Source organism: Xyrauchen texanus, chromosome 37 (assembly GCF_025860055.1).
Source record: "Xyrauchen texanus isolate HMW12.3.18 chromosome 37, RBS_HiC_50CHRs, whole genome shotgun sequence".
NCBI lineage: Eukaryota > Metazoa > Chordata > Actinopteri > Cypriniformes > Catostomidae > Xyrauchen > Xyrauchen texanus.
The window spans coordinates 12,251,588-12,274,639 of NC_068312.1; the positions used below are offsets into that span (position 1 = coordinate 12,251,588).

At 40.4% G+C, this 23,052-nt stretch overlaps 1 protein-coding gene across 2 annotated transcripts in view; it reads right to left on the reverse strand.

Annotated features, from left to right (window-relative positions):
- Positions 1–527: 527 nt before the first annotated feature.
- The window catches only part of aebp1b (AE binding protein 1b), a 41,868-nt gene continuing 19,343 nt past the window's right edge, over positions 528–23,052 (reverse strand). For both annotated transcript variants that reach the window (XM_052108253.1, XM_052108251.1), the window contains exons 13-22: positions 22,794–22,878; positions 18,597–18,741; positions 16,378–16,466; positions 16,113–16,236; positions 13,411–13,607; positions 12,505–12,684; positions 10,863–11,526; positions 10,375–10,514; positions 7,831–7,930; positions 528–1,738 (exon numbers count right to left, since the gene is read on the reverse strand). In XM_052108253.1, the coding sequence (XP_051964213.1) occupies positions 1,200–1,738; positions 7,831–7,930; positions 10,375–10,514; positions 10,863–11,526; positions 12,505–12,684; positions 13,411–13,607; positions 16,113–16,236; positions 16,378–16,466; positions 18,597–18,741; positions 22,794–22,878 (2,263 nt within the window). In that variant the 3' untranslated portion in view covers positions 528–1,199. The remainder of the gene's footprint in view (positions 1,739–7,830; positions 7,931–10,374; positions 10,515–10,862; positions 11,527–12,504; positions 12,685–13,410; positions 13,608–16,112; positions 16,237–16,377; positions 16,467–18,596; positions 18,742–22,793; positions 22,879–23,052) is intronic.

The following is a 23,052-nucleotide window of genomic DNA, read 5'->3' on the forward strand; positions in this document are numbered from 1 at the left end:
TATGAAAATGTAACAAAAGACAAGACTCAGCCAAACTAACTTTTGGACAGCAAAATGAAGTCTCAACGGGAATCTGCGCAATAAGGATTTTCCCTTAATGGACTTGCGATGGTGGAGAAATTTCTCACTGATAATTTCACGTTGGGGTTCATACTGTGTGGGCTGGTCAGTTTGCAGATTGTGCACAACTGTCTACAACTGACAAATTTAAAAGGATATGCCCTTGCTAAAATCGACAAAAACGGATTGTGTGGGTTGTTTTTTTGTGTACACAATGACGTACCACCAAACCATCAAAGCCAAAATTGTCTCTGTATGGCTGTCTGTTTTTTTTAATTTATTTATTTTTTGGTCTTGAAAGTCGAGACACTCTTGGTTTGCGGTAGCTTATGATGGAAGATCCTGCACTTTTGAAACAAAGCTTGTCATAATGTTGACAACATGGGCAAGTTCGTGCTTGCTCTAACAGGGTTTGAACATGATGACTTTGTTTGTGCACTATAATGCAGATAAAACAATCAACAGTGTGAATATGTAAACAAGACTTTATTAACTGTAAAAAAAAAAAATTCTTTACCTCAGGCCATTGAACCTGGTGGAGCTTTACCTTGTGATATTGTCTTCAACAAACACTGGCTGTGAGAAAAATATTAAGTCCCCTCTTTGTAAATACTGTAGCATTCTCTTCTCTCCGTTTAGATGTGTAGCATCAGAACATAAGAGTGATTCTTACTGCCTTAAGGTTTTGCAAGCTTTTGAAAGCTGCTACCTTTACAATCTTTACAATAAGAATATTGAGTGCTTATGAGAATCAAGATTGACTTTAATGTTCGGAAATTAAAATTTTACGTGTAATTACGTCACAAATGCCTACTCCAGCAAAAGTTATCCACAAAGCAAAATGCTGCACTCACTTCATGTTTCGGAATTACTGTAATTACGACAACTTGGAGATTTTACTCGTAGCTGTTCGAGTCCTTGGACTCACTCATAACGGCAAAATGGATCCATGTGCGGCTTTGTTGTTGATGGCTGTAAGATATTTAATCACAACATTCATTAATTTACCACCATATGTTCTTGGAAAATATTTAAGAACAAAGAAAGTGAGTCTCTGAAACCAATCAAACCGAAAGGTGAAAGCATGGCAATTTTGGCCTATACTAGTCCAAAAGGAGTGAAACTATCTGTAGTTTTCTTTAATAATCGTCTATTTTGTAGCTGTAGTTGTAGTCCAGTGTGTCTGTAACCTCAATCTCTTCTGGAGGGGTTGTGTTCTCTTCGAGGGTTTCAAGAGGCCAGTCATACCAGGGTGTGGTACTCTCTGTAGTGGGCAGGACCGTAGTCGTGGTGGTTGTGGTTGTAGTTATGGTCGTGGTAGGCGGGGTTGTTTTGGGGGCCAGCAACCTTTTTCGATATTGTCTCAAGTGCCGTAACCGATTAATACGAGCGCTGCTCGGAACTCCTTCAAGAATTTGGTTATTTCTGGATATTACTGGATAGTTCTGCCCACCGCCCCTGTTGCCATTGCTCAGCAACCGGATGGGCCTGTTGCCGTGGAGAGCCATGATCTGTTTGATGCGGTCCCAGTTTGACTTGTCCAGGTCAAAGTTGCACAGGGTGGCACCTGGGTCAAATCCGACCACACACAGACGGGTGAAGGGATTATAGCCTTCTGCTCGGGCCGTTATACGGTACTCACCAGGGTTTAGAAGTCGCCAGTAATCACCAGATTCGCCTAAGAGTAAAAGAGAGCCTTGGTTTTTTAATATTCTTCCACATTTTTATTGTAACTCTTTGGTGCAAATTAAGAGTGTGCAACACTGTACATTTTCAAAACCTACTTGTGGCTGGGTTACCTAAATGACTAGTCAACTACTCGTCGTTAAGGAAGCTCTGAATAATTAGACTGGTTTTGCATTCACCTGACCCTGAGCAGCTACATTTCTAAGGTTCACATTATTGTTTTTGAAAAAGCTAGACAGAGCGCAATAGAACATAAAGGTCTTAAGGCACATTTTTTAAATTGCACGGCATCTTAAAAATGCAGTGCTCATGGTGCGAGGTGCCCAAAAAAGTTTCAGCCATGACACAACTGTCAAAGATGTCCTTTTTCATGTCTAATGCTAGAAGCTGTGTTTTAAAGAGGATTCATTTAAATACGCAACTTTTTCACAAGGATTTTAAAGTGCAAACTGTCTCAGGTACTGTAAATCACAGCAAAATAATGAATTCCACAGCTACAAAATCTAAAGGTGCATTCAAAAGTGAACTTCACAGGGTATTCAGCAATATTAAGAGAGATTGGAGATCAAATGGAGCATATATGTTCAGTTGGAAGGGCACTGCAAACAACATATAGAATAAGGAGTTATATTCTAATAATTAAAATTATATTAAATACATTAATTTAAATATATACAAATATTTTATATGTATACACATTTATATAGTATATACATACAAGTCAAGTCAAGTCAAGTCAAGTGGTTTTTATTGTCGTTTCAACCATATACAGTTAGTACAGTACACAGCAAAACGAGACAACGTTCCTCCAGGACCATGGTGCTACATCAAAACAACAAAGGACCAACATAGGACCACATGAGACTACACAACGAAAATAAAATACCTACATAAACTACCTATATATACCTATATAAAGTGCACGTGCAAACATGTGCAAAAAGTACAGGACAGTACAACAAATTACTGACAATGAACAGGACAATAGACAGTGCAGCGCCGACCAGTACTCAGTAGTGCAAAAAGATGACAGTTTCTAAAAACGTAAACATAACATACTATGAGATAATGTTCTATGCACATAGCAGTTATTGAGGTAGCAGACAGTTATAAAGTGACAGTAATTAAAGTGCAACTCAGGACACGTGTGTGTCAAACCAGTCTCTGAGTATTGAGGAGTCTGATGGCTTGGGGAAGAAGCTGTTACACAGTCTGGCCGTGAGGGCCCGAATGCTTCGGTACCTCTTGCCAGACGGGAGGAGGGTAAAGAGTTTGTGTGAGGGGTGTGTGGGGTCAGTCCACAATGCTGGTTGCTTTGTGGATACAGTGTTTTTTGTAAATGTCTTTGATGGAGGGAAGAGAGACCCCAATGATCTTCTCAGCTGTCCTCACTATCCTCTGCAGGGCTTTGCGGTCCGAAACGGTGCAAGTCCCAAACCAGGCAGTGATGCAGCTGCTCAGGATGCTCTCAATAGTCCCTCTATAGAATGTAGTGAGGATGGGGGTTGGGAGATGTGCTTTCCTCAGCCTTCGAAGAAAGTAGAGACGCTGCTGGGCTTTCTTGGTGATAGAGCTGGTGTTGAGGGACCAGGTGAGGTTCTCCGCCAGGTGAACACCAAGGAATTTGGTGCTCTTGACGATCTCCACAGAGGAGCCGTCGATGTTCAGCGGAGTGTGTTCACCTTGTGCTCTCCTAAAGTCAACAACCATCTCTTTTGTTTTGTCGACATTCAGGGACAGGTTGTTGGCTCTACACCAGTTCGTCAGCCGCTGCACCTCCTCTCTGTATGCTGACTCGTTGTTCTTGCTGATAAGACCCACCACGGTCGTGTCATCGGCGAACTTGATGATGTGATTCGAGCTGTGCATTGCTGCACAGTCGTGAGTCAGCAGAGTGAACAGCAGTGGACTGAGCACACAGCCCTGGGGGCCCCAGTGCTCAGTGTGGTGGTGGTGGAGATGCTGTTCCCGATCCGGACTGACTGAGGTCTCCCAGTCAGGAAGTCCAGGATCCAGTTGCAGAGGGAGGTGTCCAGGCCCAGCAGGTTCAGCTTTCCAATCAGGTGCTGGGGAATGATTGTGTTGAATGCTGAGCTGAAATCTATGAACAGCATTCGAACGTATGAGTCCTTATTGTCTAGGTGGGTGAGGGCCAGATGGAGGGTTGTGGTGATGGCATCGTCCGTTGAACGGTTTGAACGATCACGCAAACTGCAGTGGGTCTAGTGAGGGGGGCAGCTGGGTCTTAATCTGCCTCATGACGAGCCTCTCGAAGCACTTCATGATGATGGGTGTAAGTGTGACGGGACGGTAGTCATTGAGGCAGGACACTGAAGAATTCTTTGGCATGGGGATGATGGTGGTGGCCTTGAAGCACGTTGGAACAACGGCGCTGCTCAGAGAGATGTTGAAGATGTCGGTAAGAACATCTGCTAGCTGGTCTGCACATCCTCTGAGCACTCTGCCAGGAATGTTGTCTGGTCCAGCAGCCTTCCGTGGGTTGACTCTACGTAGAGTTTTCCTCATATCTGCCGTGGTAAGACAGAGCACCTGGTCGTTGGGAGGAGGGGTGGACTTCCTCGCCATCACATCGTTCTGCACTTCAAACCGAGCGTAGAAGTCGTTCAGCGCATCTGGAAGGGAGGCATCTTTGTCACAGGCAACTGATGTTGTCCTGTAGTTGGTGATGGCCTGGATGCCCTGCCACATGCGCCGCGTGTCACCGCTGTCCTGGAAGTGACTGTGGATTCTCTGGGCATGTGCGCGCTTTGCCTCTCTGATTGCCCGTGACAGTTTGGCCCTAGCTGTTCTTAGGGCTGCCTTATCGCCTGCTCTGAAGGCGGAGTCTCGGGACCTCAGCAGCGTGCGCACCTCCGCAGTGATCCACGGCTTCTGGTTGGAGCGTGTGGTGATGGTCTTGGAGAAAGTGACATCATCAATGCACTTGCTGATGTAGCTGGTCACTGATGCTGTGTATTCCTCCAAGTTGGTAGAATCACCATATGTTGCAGCCTCCCTGAACATGTGGCAGTCAGTACACTCAAAACAGTCCTGAAGAGCAGAGATGGCTCCTGCTGGCCAGGTTTTCACCTGCTTCTGAAGCGGTTTTGTGCGTCTGACGAGCGGTCTGTATGCTGGAATTAACATAACAGAGATGTGGTCTGAGTAGCCGAGGTGGGGGCGGGGCTCCGCCCGGTACGCGCCTGGGATGTTTGTGTAAACAAGATCAAGCGCGTTCGTCCCTCTCGTTGCAAAGTCCACATACTGATGGAATTTAGGGAGCACTGTCTTGAGATTTGCATGGTTGAAATCTCCGGCGACAATAAACAGTCCGTCGGGGTGAGCGTTCTGCAGTTCGCTCATAGCCCCATACAGTTCACAGAGCGCTTCCTTAGCGTTAGCGCTGGGGGGAATGTAAACTCCGGTTATGCAAACAGTGGTGAATTCCCGTGGTAGATAAAAAGGTCTGCATCTAACAGTCACAAGCTCCAACAGCGATGAACAGTAACTAGAGACTAGCATAGAGTTCTTGCACCATTCCGTGTTGATGTAAACACACAAGCCACCACCGCGAGTCTTACCGCAGAGAGCTGTATTTCTGTCGGCACGAAACGAGGCGAGCCCGTCTAGCTGAATGGCGGCATCCGGAACTCTGTCACTGAGCCACATCTCCATGAAAACAAAGACGCAGCAGTATCTAAACTTACGCTGCATAGCCTGCTGGAGTCGGATATAGTCCAGTTTATTGTCCAGGGAGCAAACATTTGAGAGCAGGATAGACGGGAGAGCCGGCCGGCTAGGGTTTGTTTTTAGCCTAGCATGGACCCCCGCCCTCTTTCCGCGCTTCCGCTTTCTCGCACACCGCTTACGACGTCCTCTCCCCCGGCCACCGGCATCAGGCGACGCCGAGGGCTGGAGGCCTGGTCTCCGCAGCAAGCCGAGTACGCGTAGCGCCTCCTGCAGGTCATCATGCAGCTTGGTTTTTGCATGAGTCTTATATTTCAGTAGTGTCTGGCGATAGTAGACACGAACACCGGTTGCTCCGATGTCCATGTGTTGCAAAAGTCGGGCTTTTTTAACAAAAATAGCACCATTGTGGATCCGGAGTGGCCGCTGCGTGCTACCGCGCCGCCATCTTGTACATCTACCTGTACATCTATTTATTCATGTGATTATCTAATCAGCTAATCGTGTGGCAGCAGTGTAATGTATAAAATCATGCATATATGGGTCAGGAGCTTCAGTTAACCATCAAAATGGGGAAGCAATGTGATCTCAGTGATTTGGACTGTGGCATGATTGTTGGTGCCACGTGGGCTGGTTTGAGTATTTCTGTAACTGCTGATCTCCTGGGATTTTCACGCACAAGAGTCTCTACAATTTACTCAGAATGGTGCCAAAAACAAAAAACATCCAATGAGTGGCAGAAAATGCCTTGTTGATTAAAGAGGTCAGCGGAGAATGGCCAGACTGATTCAAGCTGATAGAAAGGCTACGGTAACTCAGATAACCCCTCAGTACAATTGTAGTGAGCAGAACAGCATCTCAGAATACACAACATGTCAAACCTTGAGGCAGATGGGCTACAACAGCAGAAGACCCTGTTGGGTTCCATTTCTGTCAGCCAAGAACAGAAAACTGTGGCTGCAGTGGGCTTACCATTTGTGTACCTCAGCAGAAATCCAGATTTGTATTTTTCCAATCGTCTACTGTCCAGTTTTGGTGAGCCTGTGCCCACTGCAGCCACAGTTTCCTGTTCTTAGCTGACAGTAGTTGTTACGGTCTTGTCACTCTGTCAGTCAGGGGTTTTGTCTGACAAGTCCGTGGCATTATAGTCCCATGTCTGTCTTGTGTTTTGTTGTCTGTCTTTGTGTGAGCACACGGTTTCAGTTGTATTCCCCGCCATGCGCTATTCAGTCTGTCTAGTTTCATGTCGGGAACATGGTGTCTGGATCCTGATTTCCTGTCTGGTTCAGTTTTGTTCTGTGTCGGGATCCGGACACTCTTGCTCCATGTCTGTTTGTTACTGGCATGGGTGCATCATGCTTATGTCATCTTGGCAGCATGCACTCGCATCAGTAGTTTGTCTGTCTCTCATGAACACGGCTGCGCCTCGCATTGCGCGTTGCTTTGCGCGCTTGGGTCACAAGAGGTCTTCATGTTGTGCTAAGATTCGTTCACTTTGATCTAAGGTGTCCGGTGTGCGCGCAGCTTAACTCTCACACAGGTGGTCTGTCTTATTTTTGTTGCCTGTTGTGTGCATTGTGTAACGTTTGCATGCTCAGGTTTTGTTTAGTGTGAGAATCGCTTTGTTTGGCATTGCTACGCATTCTCTCGTCTTGTTTGTCGGTTGGCATGGGCGTATATTGCCTCATTGTCTTGGTGATGTGCGCTCATGCCATTCGGGTGTTTTGTTGTCTTGTGAGAGCACGTGGCTTCATTTGTTTCTGTATCGCTGCGTGTCTCTTTATCTTATGTCATACCCCACCTCCTTGTTTGCCCATTATTATTTATTAGTCACACCTGCCTTGTCTTGTTAACCTGATGATTTCTCTCCCTATTTTTGTCTCCTCGTGTTCGCTGCCCAGTGCCAGATCATCTTGTTTCCAGTCTTGCGTGTCTTCGGTCTGATCGGTCCTGCTTCTCTCTACCTGGATTACCCTTTTTCCCCTTTGGGGTAGTTTATGTTTGTTTTTACCCCTTGTGGGAGTTTTGGTTTTTGTTTTCACCCCTTATGTATCAAATAAATTCCCTTTTTTTTCTTCATTTCTGCACCTGGGTCCTGTCTCTACATTCTTGACAGTAGTGGTACCCAGAGGGGTCTTCTGCTGCTGTAGCCCATCCGCCTCAATTTGTGATGTGTTGTACGTTGTACGTGTGTGTGTGTGTGTGTGTGTATATATATATGTATATATAAGTATATGCAACTTCAAACTAGTTGACTTCATTACATCTAATAGATGGTTTGTGGGACGTTGTGAGTCATCCTTACTACAATTAGTTAAGAATGCCCTCTCAACACTGTGATGACTTCAGTATTTTAAGTATGTGAGTATTTAATAAATCCAGAAAACATCATCTCACCTGTCCTGACATCATGATTGACTCCCTCCACAGACACTGTGGCGTTCATAATGGGGTTGCCCTCTTTATCCCTTACAACTCCTTTAACTCCTCTATGCACCTGGGCAAAGGTCAAAAGTTCATATGAAGTCATTCAGGCACTGTTAAAAGGGCTGTTCTATTCCTAAACATGTTACCGACTCATGATGAATATGATAAAGACTTTACAATAAAATGCTATGTTTTTTCATGAGTTAATGCATTAAGTATCATGAACTAACCTCTAATTTATCTTGGTCAATGTTAATTGATCAAACACATTTTTTCATTGTTAGTTCATGTAAGTTCATATTCTATTAAAGGAATATTCTGGGTTTAATACAAGTTAAGCTCAATCGACAGCATTTGTGGCATAATGTTGATTACTGAGATTGATTAGAAAAATGTATTTAGACTCATCCATTCTTTTCTAAAAAAAAAAAAGCAAAAATTGAGGCTACAGTGAGGCACTAACAATGGAAGTGAATGGAGCCAATTTTTGGAGGGTTTAAAGGCAGAAATGTGAAGCTTATAATTTTATAAAAGCACTTACATTAATCCCTCTGTTTAAACTGATGTATTATTTGAGCAGTAAATATGTTTAAATGGTCATTTTTACAGTCATTCTTGGGTTTAAGTGTTTGTTGACATTACTTTGTCATGGTAACGAAGTTGTAAAATTGGATATAATTTTACACAGTAAAGGTTAGTAAGTAATTTTATCACACTAAAATCACTTTACGCACATATCCTTTGTCTTGTAGCTATACTTTTGAAAAAGTATTATAACGTTCAAAAATGTTCCTTATTGTAAATGCCTCACTGTAACCCAGATTTTAGCTTTTTTTTTATAAAGGGTTAGTTCACCCAAAAATGAAAATTATCACATAATCTACTCAAGCCATCCTAGTTGTATATGACTTTCTTCTTTCAGCCAAACACAAAGTTATATATAAAAAAAATATCCTGGCTCTTCCAAGCTTTATAATGGGAGTGAATGGTACCTTAGATTTTGAAGCCCAAAACATTCATCCATCACAAAAATAATCCATACAGCTCCAGGGGGTTAATAAAGGCCTTCTGAAGCGAATGGATGCATTTTTGTAAGAAAAATATTCATATTTATAACTTTATAAATTATAATCACTTGCTTCCGGTAATGGTCGTCCACAGGAGAGAGTCGAGTTCCGGCATATGACGTAGGCGTGAGCTCCAGTGAGAATTGATGAACGCGGAAGCGCGTGTTGTTTACAACAAAGGCAAACGGCGACAAGAAGTGAGTTGTTTTAACTATACTGTAGATATGTATTAGTCTTAATTTGTTGCATTCGTGCGTCTTTCCAGGATGCTGTAGAATAAATAAAGTTTTAAGATTACATGAGCTGACATCATACGCAGGAACTCAACTCTCTCATGGACGGCCGTTACCTGAAGCAAGTGATTATAGTATATACAGTTATAAATATGGATATTTTTCTTACAAAAACGCATCGCTTTGCATCAGAAGGCTTTTATTAACCCCCTGGAGCAGTATGGATGACTTTTTTGATGGATGGATGCACTTTTTTGGGCTTCAAAATCTAAGGTACCATTCACTCAAATTATAAAGCTTGGAAGAGCCAGTATATTTTTTTAATATAACTCTGATTGTGTTTGGCTGAAAGAATAAATTAATATCCACTTGGATGGGTTGAGGGTGAGTAGATTATAGGATAACTTTCATTTTTGGGTGAACTAACTCTTTAAGAAAACGAAGTGCACGTCGAAATTTATTTTTGTGGTAATCAAAATTATGCCATAAATGCTGTCAATTAAGCTAAACTTGTATTGAATCTGGAATATTCCATTAACTAATGTTATTACATCTGATATTTCTTAATAACAACCGTGGATTCAGGGATAAAGACAAATCAGACCACTCATCCAGGCATTGGGAGTCATTTTGCCATTTTAGCTAATAAAATATTTTCAACTCATTTCATTTCCATTTATTTGGCAAGTAGTCTTGTAATAAGCTGGATAATGAGTAGTCAGACTCTCATTATTTTCAAAATAAACAACAACAGAACCCCAAATCATATCTGTGGAATTCAGCGGTTCAGCGATTTCTTTCTTGACACATATAACAATCAACGCAAATCAATATTTTACGTCCATGCATTTATTTATTTGATTAGTTGCCTTGTAATAAGCGGGATAATCTACAGTCAGCCATTTGTTATCACAATAAAAAAATAAAAAACCTTCAGAGTGATACAAGACTCTGCCTGGGTTTTATGGCGATTAAAAATTGGCTGACTGTACACTATCCCTTACTAATCGTATACAACATTTTTAATAAAAAAAAATATTAGTAAATGTTGAAATTATCATTAACCAAGATGAAATGCAAATGCTGTAAAATAATTGTTATTCTTATTAACAAATGTAGTTAACTAATGTTTTAACGATTACAACCTTCTTGTAATGTGTCACCTTGAATACTGTCTTTCAGACATTTTACTAATGTAGACATGAGCAGCTCACCTGAGCCATGAAGGTCAGCAGGGCCTCTCTGTTATGCTCCCACTCTCTCGAGAGCTCACTCTGATGTGGGTACTTATCACAGCCCAGGAAAATGGACAGCTCAAAACAGTTGGTGTGAAGGTAGCTGAAGTCATTCATACCTAATAAAGAGGTAGGCCATTTTTTATGTTAAAAAACTTCTTTCTATCCCAGCTTAATATGCAGAGACACCTACAGTATAAAGTAAGCCATGTGTAGGATTGATTTCACTGAAAAGTGGAACACTCTGACTCTATGTTGAACATTGCATTGTTTTTTGAGCATCCCAGCAACATTGGCACAACCAATTGCACGAGTTTAGAGCAGGGCAATTATTTTTGCAATTCCGTTTGGTGATACTTGTGATCCAAAAATTATACCCACTTCAGCTTTGATGATACTTCTAAATTAATAAATTAGCTCAACTAATACATTTGTGACATAGTGTATTACAAATTCCTAATGCTTACTTCCTGGGATGGGCTTCCACTTGGCACGGTTGACAATTCCCATTCCACCCGTTGGGTCATCAGTATGGCAACCTCCTTGGTAGGCCTGAGACATGGTGCGATGAGTGGAGGCGTAAGATATGGCCAACCAGCGGAACAAAGACTGGTCCTCAATCACCCTGATTTCCTCCTCTGGTTCACCCTCTCCATATCCCTCCCTATAGCCCTCAGGGTATCCTTCTTGATAGCCCTCATGGTACCCTTCAGAGTGTCCTTCATGGTGGTACCCTTGGTTCTCATGATGGTACCCTTGGCTCTCTTCATGATACCCTTGATTTTCTTCATCATAGCCTTGGTTCTCATGGCGGTACCCATGAGTTTCTTGATGGTAGCCATAGTTCTCTTGATGGTATGCATGGTTTTCTTGGGGGCTGCTATAGCTCTCCCGATGGTACCCAATGTGAAGGTAAGGGTTGGGTTCTTCTTCTTCCTCCTCCTCCTCATACTGCCTCTTGCGTCTGTTTGCTCTGGAGTTGAGTTTTTTCTCTCTCTCCTCAGATGACTTTGTGAGGCGGCGCATGTCAAAGGGGTATGTCACCAGTCTCTCGCCACCCTGCAGGTTGGCACCTAGTACAAATGGATAGTTTTCCATCCAGGAGATGAGGGCAAGAGTCTCCACAGCAACCTGAATAAAGAATAGAACATAAAGAATATTATTTATTCATTAAAAAGTGTACAATGGTCAATATTATTGGCAGGTTAGCAAAACCCAGTAAATCCCTGCAGGTAGATGCTGTAACTATACCATCTGGTTCAAAATAGCATCTTTCTCTATTGTCGGCCATTCAAAAGTAGCTGTGTATTTGAAGAAAGATTTAAAGCAACATACAGTATGTATTGTTAATATTCCATTATAGTAAAGTATATTTTGTTAACAGTTCCTGATTTTTTGAGGGCCCTTAAAAGGGAAGAGAACTAGAATAACTTTTTCCCTGACCGCTAAAATCAGCATTGTAAGGATATACATTTCCCGTGTCTCCAAAGTGATAAATCGTCATGGTTACTATTGTAACCTCCGTTCCCCGAGGGAAGGAATGAGACGTTGTGTCAAATGAAGTGACAAAAGGGGTCTTCCTGGGACGCAAAACGTACCTCTGAACCTGAGAAAAGGCCAATGTCAAGTTGGCAGACAGAATTTGCATGCCCCACCCCGGACATATGGGTATAAAGGTAAGCGGGGAAGCGAGTGCCAGTCAGAATTTTGCACTGAGGAGCCAAAAATAAGGTACGGACATTTACAGTGGTAGGTCTAGTGCTGTGGCAGGAGGGACACAATGTCTTGTTCCTTCCCTCGGGGAACGGAGGTTACAACAGTAACCATGATGTTCCCCATCTGTCACTCACTCGACGTTGTGTCGAATGAAGTGACACAAGGGGTCCCATATAAAAACGCCATGCCCTGACCGTGTTACGTGAACTGCCGAAACAGGTGCAAGCAGGCTACCGCGTTCCACTGGTTCCATGAGCAAAGATTTCAGATTTCATGTACAGTACCTCCGGTGGTTACTGCACCAGCTGAGCAACTGCCATTGAGATGAATGAAAATGCTAACGGATAGCTCTCTCCCCAACAGACCTCCTTACAGTAGTATTTCTTTACTTACTGAGCCATTGACTGTCAGATGACCCTCAGGGATAGGCACGTGATGGTTTGGAGTCAATTTGGGCACCATGCCTTTGTCCTCTGTATCCCAGAAGATGTTATTTAGGTCTGGAAAGTTCTGAAAGATGTCATGGCCATCTTCAGTCCAGTGCCCTAATGTCCAGCTGCCCAACTCGGAGCCCTGTTTGATTGGTGTTCAAGCACAAAAAGAAACCCATCATGAGATTAAAGTTCTAAGAACCAACACCAAAGTGAAATAATGCAAAGACATATTTATAGGAGTGGTTTGGAATTTTTAAGAAATACTATAAAATATTTTTTCCTCTCCTAGTTTAATTTGTACATACAACTATGAATCATTAGTATGTTGACTTACCCAATGAGTCTAAATAGTGGGTTAGTGGCACTTTAAAAAAAAATTCTGTTTGTTTCAGTAGCCTGAAAACTGAACTTCTGGTTCAACTAGTGTGTATTTTATAAGGGACTACCTGTAACAAGCTGTTTAGCAGGTAAGAGTTTTGTACGAACAATGGAAGACAGAAAGAAAAAAACTTGCATTCAGTATCACCAAATATTAAGGGCACCATAAAAAGGCTTCATAAAGTACATACAGACAGAGAATGTATTAAAACACACATAAACAACGGCATTGTGTTTACAAGATCCTTTACAAACACCAAATGGATCTATACAGGTAGCCTGGCTACATCACTTTTCTAACATTAGCTTATTCAGTAGCCTATTAGGTAAAAATCCCTAAATGCGACATGTTAGCCTAGAGTAGGGCTGTTAGGAATATATGGGGGAATCTATTTATTAGCAATCATAATACTTGCAGATCCATTTGGTATCAGATGGTGGCACAGGAATTACATACTAACCTTTAACCTTTGTATAAATGACACACCTTTTCAAAAGCTCTCATATGGCCATCAGGATTGACCGATGGCACAAGATGAATACGTGTCTCATCAACCAGGTGGCGAACTCGAGGGTTGCCATCTTTATACTCTCTACACAGGTACTGCATGAGCATCAGCAGAAGCTCTCGTCCCAGAGCCTCGTTACCATGGTATCCTGCTGTGTATCGGAACTCTGGCTCACCTGAGTAGAGACATTAATGTTCGAATGGGATGTCAAATGGATTATGGATTTATATGTATATTTATATGTGTTCAGAATGATTGGATTTCAATTTTTTTAAAAAATGCCTTAATGATAAGATGTAGTGCCAGATATGTAACCATGAAGCAATAATAATATTATTTTATATTTTGATCATGTTCCTGGATAAAGGTTCATTTGTTAACATTAGTTAATACATTAAGTACTATGAACTAACAATGAACAACACCATTTTTACATCATTTATTAATCTTAGTTAATGTTAGTTAATAAAAATGCAATTGTTCATTGTTAGTTCATAGTACAGCTAATACAACTTTTGATTTAAAAAGTGTGTAAGTATATGTTGAAATTAACGTTAACCAAGATTAATAAAAGCTATAAAAGTATTGCTCATTGTAAGTTCATGTTTACTAATGTGGAACCGTTCGGTTAAGTGTTACCCATTTACCTATAGCATGGTGAAATTCTACAGCCGAAAAAGGTGAGGGTGGATCTTAAAGGAATATTCCAGATTCAATACAAGTTAAGCTCAATCGACAGTGCAGCTGTCACAAATAAAAGTGTATTTTCTTTCTAAATATTCCAGTTACTTTATGGAAAGGTATTTTGTTTATTAAAAATGCTGTGTAATATGAATATTCATTTGAAAATTGTATATTTGCGTTGCATGATAATTTTGGTAATAGTGACACCTACAGGTGAACAAATTAGTAGTGATAGTGTGAACCTGTCATGTGATCTTGATAGCTCTGTGAATACCAGAACCATGAGGAGGTGCACACAGACTAAGAAGTGTTTGATTAGAAAGAATGTCTCATCGGAAAATGTCTCCTAATGTCTCTTGAATTTCTGATTAGAAGGTTCACACGGTATGTGTGGTTATTTTGGTTCTTGTTTGGTTCTGAGTGTATTGATGTCAGTTTAATAAGCTACGTCATGGACTGAAAACTCACTCACATTGTGTATCTAAATGAAATGTTTATTTATTTTCAGTTTTTTCATGGTGTCCATATGGTGTTTATAATGCTGATTGTGCTGACCCTTCAAAAGAAGACATTAAACATTAAGGCATCAGTTGAAGCGTGGTTTTTCTGATCAGAAGAAAACTTCCAGGAGCCGTTATAGACAGCATTAGTAACAATGTTGTTAATCACAAAAATGTATTTAGAATTATTTTCTTTAAAAATAAAGAAGTGAGGCACTTACGATGGAAGTGAATCGGGCCAATCCGCAAATGTTAAAATACTCACTGTTTCAAAAGTATAGCCACAAGTCGTAAACAATATGCATGTAAACATGATTTTAGTGTGCTAAAATCACTTACTAACCTGTGTGTCAATTTATTTCCAATTTTACAACTTCATTGCCATGACGACATAATGCCTAAACCCTAAAGCAACTGTAAAAACGGTGATTTAAACATCTTTAAAGCTCAAATAATACACACATTTTAACAGAAGAATTTATGTAAGTGCTTTTATCCAATTAAAAGCTTTACACTTTTGCTTTTAATGTCTCCAAAAATTGTCCCCATTCACTTTCATCGCAAGTGCCTCACTGTAACCTTAATTTTTGCTTTTTTTTTTTAAGAAAAGGAGGAATGAATCATGAATTATGGCACAAATGATGTCGATAGATCTTAACTTGTATTGAGCTCAAATTAATCCTTTAATGCTGCACTTTATACTCTGAACTGCATGTAAAATTCACGTTGGGACATCCAGAAGTACATCAGGCAACATTTTTTATTGCATGAATTCCTATTGAGATTACGGTATTGTATTTTGCCTACAAAATATCCCTGTACAAAGGTAAATGTAACTGTTCTCTCATCATTTAATCCCCCTTATCTAGTCTCAAAATCGAATTACTTGCTTCTGCCACTGCGTAATACAAACAAAGATATTTTGATGGAGATGTGAATATATCCATCCAATGCAAGTCAATGGGGTGTTGGACACTTCTAAGCTCCAAAAAGCACATAAAGGCAGCATAAAGTTAACCCATACAGTACGAATTGAGTGGTTTAATCCATGTCTTCAGAAGCGATTTAATCGGTTTTGGGTGAGAATTTTTACTGCAAATCATGACAACGGCGGTCTTAGGTATGATCATGATCTGAAGCTCGATTACATTTCCTAGCTCTTGACACACGTAGACCTGCTCTGCGCATCCGTCAACAATTACATTTTGGTCTGTTCTCACCCTGAAGACATGGATTAAACCACTGGTATTTTATGGATTACCTTTATGCTGCGTTTATGTCCTTTTTGGTGCTTGGAAGTGTTGAACCCCATTTACTTCCATTATATGGATATATTCACATAATATCTCCATCAAAAAATCTTCATTTGTGTTCCACAGAAGAAAGAAAGTCTTGAATTTGAGATGAGTTTGAGATGGCATAATGGTGAATAAATGATGAGAGAAATATAATTTTTGGGTAAAGTATTGCTTTAACCCTATTTTGATGTTCCTCACCTTTTTCGTGGTTCCCAGGGTTATCAGTAATCTCCATGGCATAAACCTCCAGACCTTTATAGCTCTTGCCCAGACTGTAGAATCTGGTGATGTTGGGACACTCATCAGATACAGATTTCATGAGCTGTGAAAAGAAAATTCACATTTTGTGAATGATATAAAAAAAATCACTGTGCTGCATATGCATTGTGCATTCTCTTATATCATTTTTGTCACTGCCATTCATGAACTGTTTACACAGCATTCCTTGGCCCTCTTCCCTCACCTTCTCCATGTCAAGGTAGCTATGATAGGTGTAGTCCAGGTCATCTCGGGGCGTCACCTCATTCTGACTCTGGTATTGCCTCTGAGGATCTGAGTGAAGAACAAATTAACTTACAGTCAGGTCCACAAATATTGGGACATCGACACAATTCTAATCTTTTTGGCTCTATACACCACCACAATGGATTTGAAATGAAACGAACAAGATGTGCTTTAACTGCAGACTTTCAGCTTTAATTTGAGGGTATTTACATCCAAATCAGGTGAACGGTGTAGGAATTACAACAGTTTGTATATGTGCCTCCCACTTTTTAAGGGACCAAAAGTAATGGGACAATTGGCTGCTCAGCTGTTCCATGGCCAGGTGTGTGTTATTCCCTCATTATCCCATTTACAAGGAGCAGATAAAAGGTCCAAAGTTAATTTCAAGTGTGCTATTTGCATTTGGAATCTGTTGCTGTCAACTCTCAATATGAGATCCAAAGAGCTGTCAGTGAAGCAAGCCATCATTAGGCTGAAAAATCAAAACAAACCCATCAGAGAGATAGCAAAAACATTAGGTGTGGCCAAATCAACTGTTTGGAACATTCTTAAAAAGAAAGAACACACCGGTGAGCTCAGCAACACCAAAAGACCCGGAAGACCACGGAAAACAACTGTGGTGGATGACCGAAGAATTCTTTCCCTGGTGAAGAAAACACCCTTCACAACAGTTGGCCAGATCAAGAACACTCTCCAGGAGGTACGATGTATGTGTGTCAAAGTCAACAATCAAGAGAAGACTTCACCAGAGTGAATACAGAGGGTTCACCACAAGATGTAAACCATTGGTGAGCCTCAAAAACAGGAAGGCCAGATTAGAGTTTGCCAAACAACATCTAAAAAAGCCTTTACAGTTCTGGAACAACATCCTATGGGCAGATGAGACAAAGATCAACTTGTACCAGAGTGATGGGAAGAGAAGAGTATGGAGAAGGAAAGGAACTGCTCATGATCCAAAGCATACCACCTCATAGGTGAAGCATGGTGGTGGTAGTGACATGGCGTGGGCATGTATGGCTGCCAATGGAACTGGTTCTCTTGTATTTATTGATGATGTGACTGCTGACAAAAGCAGCAGGATGAATTCTGAAGTGTTTCGGGCAATATTATCTGCTCATATTCAGCCAAATGCTTCAGAACTCATTGGACGGCGCTTCACAGTACAGATGGACAATGACCGAAGCATACTGCGAAAGCAACCAAAGAGTTTTTTAAGGGAAAGAAGTGGAATGTTATGCAATGGCCAAGTCAATCACCTGACCTGAATCCGATTGAGCATGCATTTCACTTGCTGAAGACAAAACTGAAGGGAAAATGCCCCAAGAACAAGCAGGAACTGAAGACAGTTGCAGTAGAGGCCTGGCAGAGCATCACCAGGGATGAAAACCAGCATCTGGTGATGTCTATGCGTTCCAGACTTCAGGCTGTATTTGACTGCAAAGGATTTGCAACCAAGTATTAAAAAGTGAAAGTTTGATTTATGATTGTTAATCTGTCCCATTACTTTTGGTCCCTTAAAAAGTGGGAGGCACATATACAAACTGTTCATATTCCTACACCGTTCACCTGATTTGGATGTAAATACCCTCAAATTAAAGCTGAAAGTCTGCAGTTAAAGCACATCTTGTTCGATTCATTTCAAATCCATTGTGGTGGTGTATAGAGCCAAAAAGATTAGAATTGTGTCGATGTCCCAATATTTATGGACCTGACTATAATTGACAAATGGTCCAAAAGTCTGAAACCTCTTTGAGAATTTTTTATGACGCTTTAGGATAAAAAAATAATAATAAAAAAAAATATTAAAAACAAAAAAAATCACAAATAAAGGGGAGATAGCAAATATAGAAAAAAACATTATTTACATGAAAACTTTTCATTAAATGCTGTTATGTTTTTACAGTATGTTAATAATACACAGCAATATGTAATGAAAATGTTGGGTTAAATTCTGATCAAATAAAAAATATGCATTTTCATTAGTGGTTTCAGTTTTGGACATCCTGCTACATAAACTATTGATACAATGATATTTTTAAAAAGTATGGATCCATGAAGCATTACATACAGTAACATTAGCATTACAGAATTATTGTTGATACTGAAATTTATTTTTCAGCACATGTGGTATGAAAACAACAATTGGTCTAATACCAAACATTGTGCTGTGTCTCTCACCTGGTATTGGACAGCCCAAAACCTCCATTCTCATACACATAGTGCCGTTCCAGCTCTGTGGCAATATACGAATGTAACGTGCCACTACAGGCTCCATAAACTGATTCGACACTGGGGTGCTTTTATCTGAGTTTCCAAAGAACAACTGAGAGCAGAGAGAAGGGAGGCAAAGAAAAGATGACTCAATGATTATTGCTCCTGACAATTGCCAGAGAAATGGAAGTATTCAGCTTTCAGTCATGCAAGAAGCCTTTTTGGCATTAAATGTACTGTATCAACAACTCTGGTATCAACCAAAGACAATTAAAGATTTGCTTATAGGTAAATGAGGTCAGGGACTAAAAACGGTTCAAGGAATGAAAACCAAAAACCAAAGGCCCTTTCAATTGTTCTGGAGTGAAAACTTTATTTTAAAATGTTGGTAATGGGTTAGTAACTGGTTAATTCCATTCCTATGATTTTTAATGAAACCAATCGGTTTATTACAGTACATTTTCGGAAATTAAATGGTAAATGTTCTGCACTTATATAGCGCTTTTTTTAAACTTAGAGGTTACCAAAGCGCTTTACACTGTGTCCCAATCACCCATTCACACTCACACACCAATGGTGGTAGAGCTGACATGCAAGGTGCTAGCCTGCCATTGGGAGCAACTTGGGGGTTCAGTGTCTTGCCCAAGGACACTTTGGCATGTGGAGTCGTGTGGGCCGGGATTCAAACCACCAACCCTGCGATTAGCTGCCGACCCGCTCTACCACCTGAGCCACAGCCGCCACAACTACATCATCAACCAGATGCAAGGAAAAATATTGAGGCAAAAAGTACATTTGTCAGTTGTTTTCATGACTTCACAGAATTATTGTTAGATATGATGCATTAAAATAGATTTGATACTGCCAGGTTTTGACTGAACAAACATAGCCACGCAGTGTGTGCATGCAGGAGAGAGTGATTTTGGCTATTAATTGATTTTACAATCGTATACGGACACGTTGGAGCATAATGCAACTGAACATGTAAGCATAATGCAACTGAAAAAAAAAGCTATATAAAGAAATGAGAAGGGGACATCATATATAATTCATATACACTGGCAACCAAAAGTTTGGAATAATGTACAGATTTTGCTCTTATGGAAAGAAATTGGTACTTTTATTTACTTCAAAGAGTTCTCATCAAAAAAATCCTCCATGTGCAGCAATGACAGTTTTGCAGATCCTTGTGATTCTAGTTGTTAGTTTGTCCAGATACTCAGGTGTCATTTCACCCCACACTTCCTGTAGCACTTGTCATAGTTGTGACTATCTTGTCGGGGACTTCTCACGCACCTTACAGTCTAGCTGATCCCACAGAAGCTCAATGGGGTTAAGATCCATAACACTCTTTTCCAATTATCTGTTGTCCAATGTCTGTTTCATTGCCCACTCTAACCTGAAATTACTTTTTTCAAATAGTGATGGTGACGTTTTTTACATCAATAATTTCCTGATATATACTTAGTGATCAGTTGAATGCCAATTTGGTGAATTAAATGTCCGTCTGAAACAGCAAAATCTGTACATTATTCCAAACCTTTGGCCGCAAGTGTATATATATCAATCCCATTTTAGCTTTGTTATTTGTTTTAGTGTGCAAATGTACAAATTTCACATTCAATTAATATGATGTCATGAAATTGCATTTTTAAACTGATACAAGCTGTTAAACTGTTTTGTAAAAATTTCATACAAAATTTTTACAAAATATTCACAAGATTGTAACCTAATGAGAACAGAAATAATAAATAAAAAATAATAGTTTTAATTTAAGTGCTACTATATCAAAACTACTATGCAAAAAAAAAAAAACCTTGCATAGATGCAGCACAAGCTTATTTTTTAATTCTTTAATACAATTTTTCCACAGTGTTTTCTTAAGTTAAAATATTTCACAATGTATGATAGTGCCTTTTAAATATTTGTGTCTACACATTTATACACTAACTACATTTCTAAATTTTGTAACATGTTTGTTTATATGCACTTGTGTGATTTAAAATGAGTTTACATTAATACTGTATGTATAACAAGCTAAGTGCTTTAGCTCCACGGGCAAGTGTTTATGGTTGAATGAGCGCAGCGCACATTAATGAGAAAAAGTTGAATGGTTGTTTTTCCCTCATTTGTGCAATGTATGATTAGAAATAATGTTTCTTTTTATCTGTTTGATCACCAACTGTCATTAAATAACAGAAAGGATTTTTAAAGAGACATGAAAATGGGGTGCCTGGGTCTCATCTTTGGATGCAATATACACAGAATGAAGCATAAGGAATATTTTACTTGTATAATGTGTATGACATGTACAAATATTTATTTGTACTCCTTGGTCCGTGTTTCAAGATGGGTCGGGTTGGTGGCCGGCAACGCCGCGGACCCCGTACGCCCTCGAGACGTGGGCCGGTCCCAGCCCTGGTGGCGCGGCGTGGTCGGAGGCGGACTAAGGACAGCATTCTCAAATTCAAATGCAAGCTCTCCAGTTTTGCAACACTTTTACCTTCTAACTGAAGTCCAACAGACACGTTACTGGTCTGTAGACATGCTTTTAAATGGAGAATGTTGTGAAAGCAGTCCATGGAAAAGTTTAAGCAAAATCAAAGTTGAAATTCAATGTCAAGGATTTCACAGATCTGTCTTAAGCATGCTGTCTGAAGAACTACAAAGCAATGATCACCACAGATCTGGACCCACTGCAGCAAAATAAGGTCAATTTCCTTCAGGGCCCACACTCACGGGACACAACATGCTGTTAAAGTCGAGGCTGAATACAGCTTCTTAAATCACCAGCTTCTTATTCAGAAAAAGGATCACGGTGCTCAAGTTCTTCTTCACCACTGCACAACTCAAGCTCTGGCGAGTAAAATCTGAATTTTTACTCTCTATTGGCTAATAAAATGCATATTTTAGTCGCATAGCATGACATTTGGTCGCATATGTGAGTGATTTACTCGCTACTGTATGTAGAAGGCTGTTTTTGATGGCCAGATGTACAGTATATTTGAAATATCTTTAATATTTTGGGGGATATACACTCACCAGCACTTTATTAGCTACACCTGTACATCTAAATATTCATGCGATTATCTAATCAGCCAATCATGTGGCAGCAACGTAATGTATAAAATCATGCAGATATGAGTAAGGAGCTTCAGTTAATATTCACATCAGCCATCAGAATGGGGAAAAACATGATCTCAGTGATTTAGACCGTGGCATGATTGTTGGTGCCAGGTGGGCTGGTTTGAGTATTTCTGTAACTGCTGATCTCCTGGGATTTTCACATGCAACAGTAGAATGTAAATGTAATGGTGTGAAAAACAAAAACCATCCAATGAGCAGCAGTTCTGAGGGCGAAAAAGGCTTGTTAATGACAGAGATCAACGTAGAATGGCCAGACTGGTTCAAGCTGATAGAAAGGCTACGGTAACTCAGATAACCGCTCTGTACAATTGTAGTGAGCAGAACAGCATCTCAGAATACACAACATGTCAAACCTTGAGGCAGATGGGCTACAGCAGCAGATGACCACTGTTGGGTTCCATTTCTGTCAGCCAAGAACAGAAAACTGAGGCTGCAGTGGGCTTACCATTTGTGTACCTCAGCAGAAATCCAGATTTGTCAGACCAGTCGATGTTTTTCCAAGCGGTTTTGGTGAGCCTGTGCCCACTGCAGCCTCAGTTTCCTGTTCTTAGCTGACAGTTGTTGTACCATGTGAGGTCTTCTGCTGCTGTAGCCCATTTGCCTCAATGTTCAACGTGTTCATGTCACCTTCCTTGTCAGCTTTTACCAGTCTGGCCATTCTCCTCTGACCTCTATCATTAACAAGCTGTTTTCACCAATTGAACTGCCACCCATTGGAAGTTATTTTTTTTTTTGTACCATTCTCTTTACAGTCTAGTGTCTGTTGTGTGTTAAAATCCCAGGAAATCAGCAGTTACAGAAATACTCAAACCAGAATGTTATTAACTGTTCTTTTATTTCATTCTAACCAGTTGCCAATTGGAAGAAGCCAGCAGAACACTGGAACCGGAATGAAATAATACAGTTTCTGCTCAACATTTCGGTTTTAGTCCCTGAATGAGGTATGACTATTAGCACCAGAGCAGGATTTGACAATCAAAAGAAGAGGAAAAAAATGTAAGGAATCAGGCAGCCTACCCATTCAGCATATCCATCATTAAGGACAGTCCACTCTCTGCTGTCATTACTAAAGGCCACATAATACGAAGACACATAGTCACTCCTGAAAGATCAAAACAATATTGATAAAGAAAAAAATTAGATGAGTGGTTCTCTCAGGTGGGTCGTGACCCAAAAATACATTGCAGACAGCAGAGAAAAACAATGCAAAATGCAAATAATAAAATGCAGCTAACTATACTGTATATTTGTGCATAATTAGGAGAGCAAAATAAAT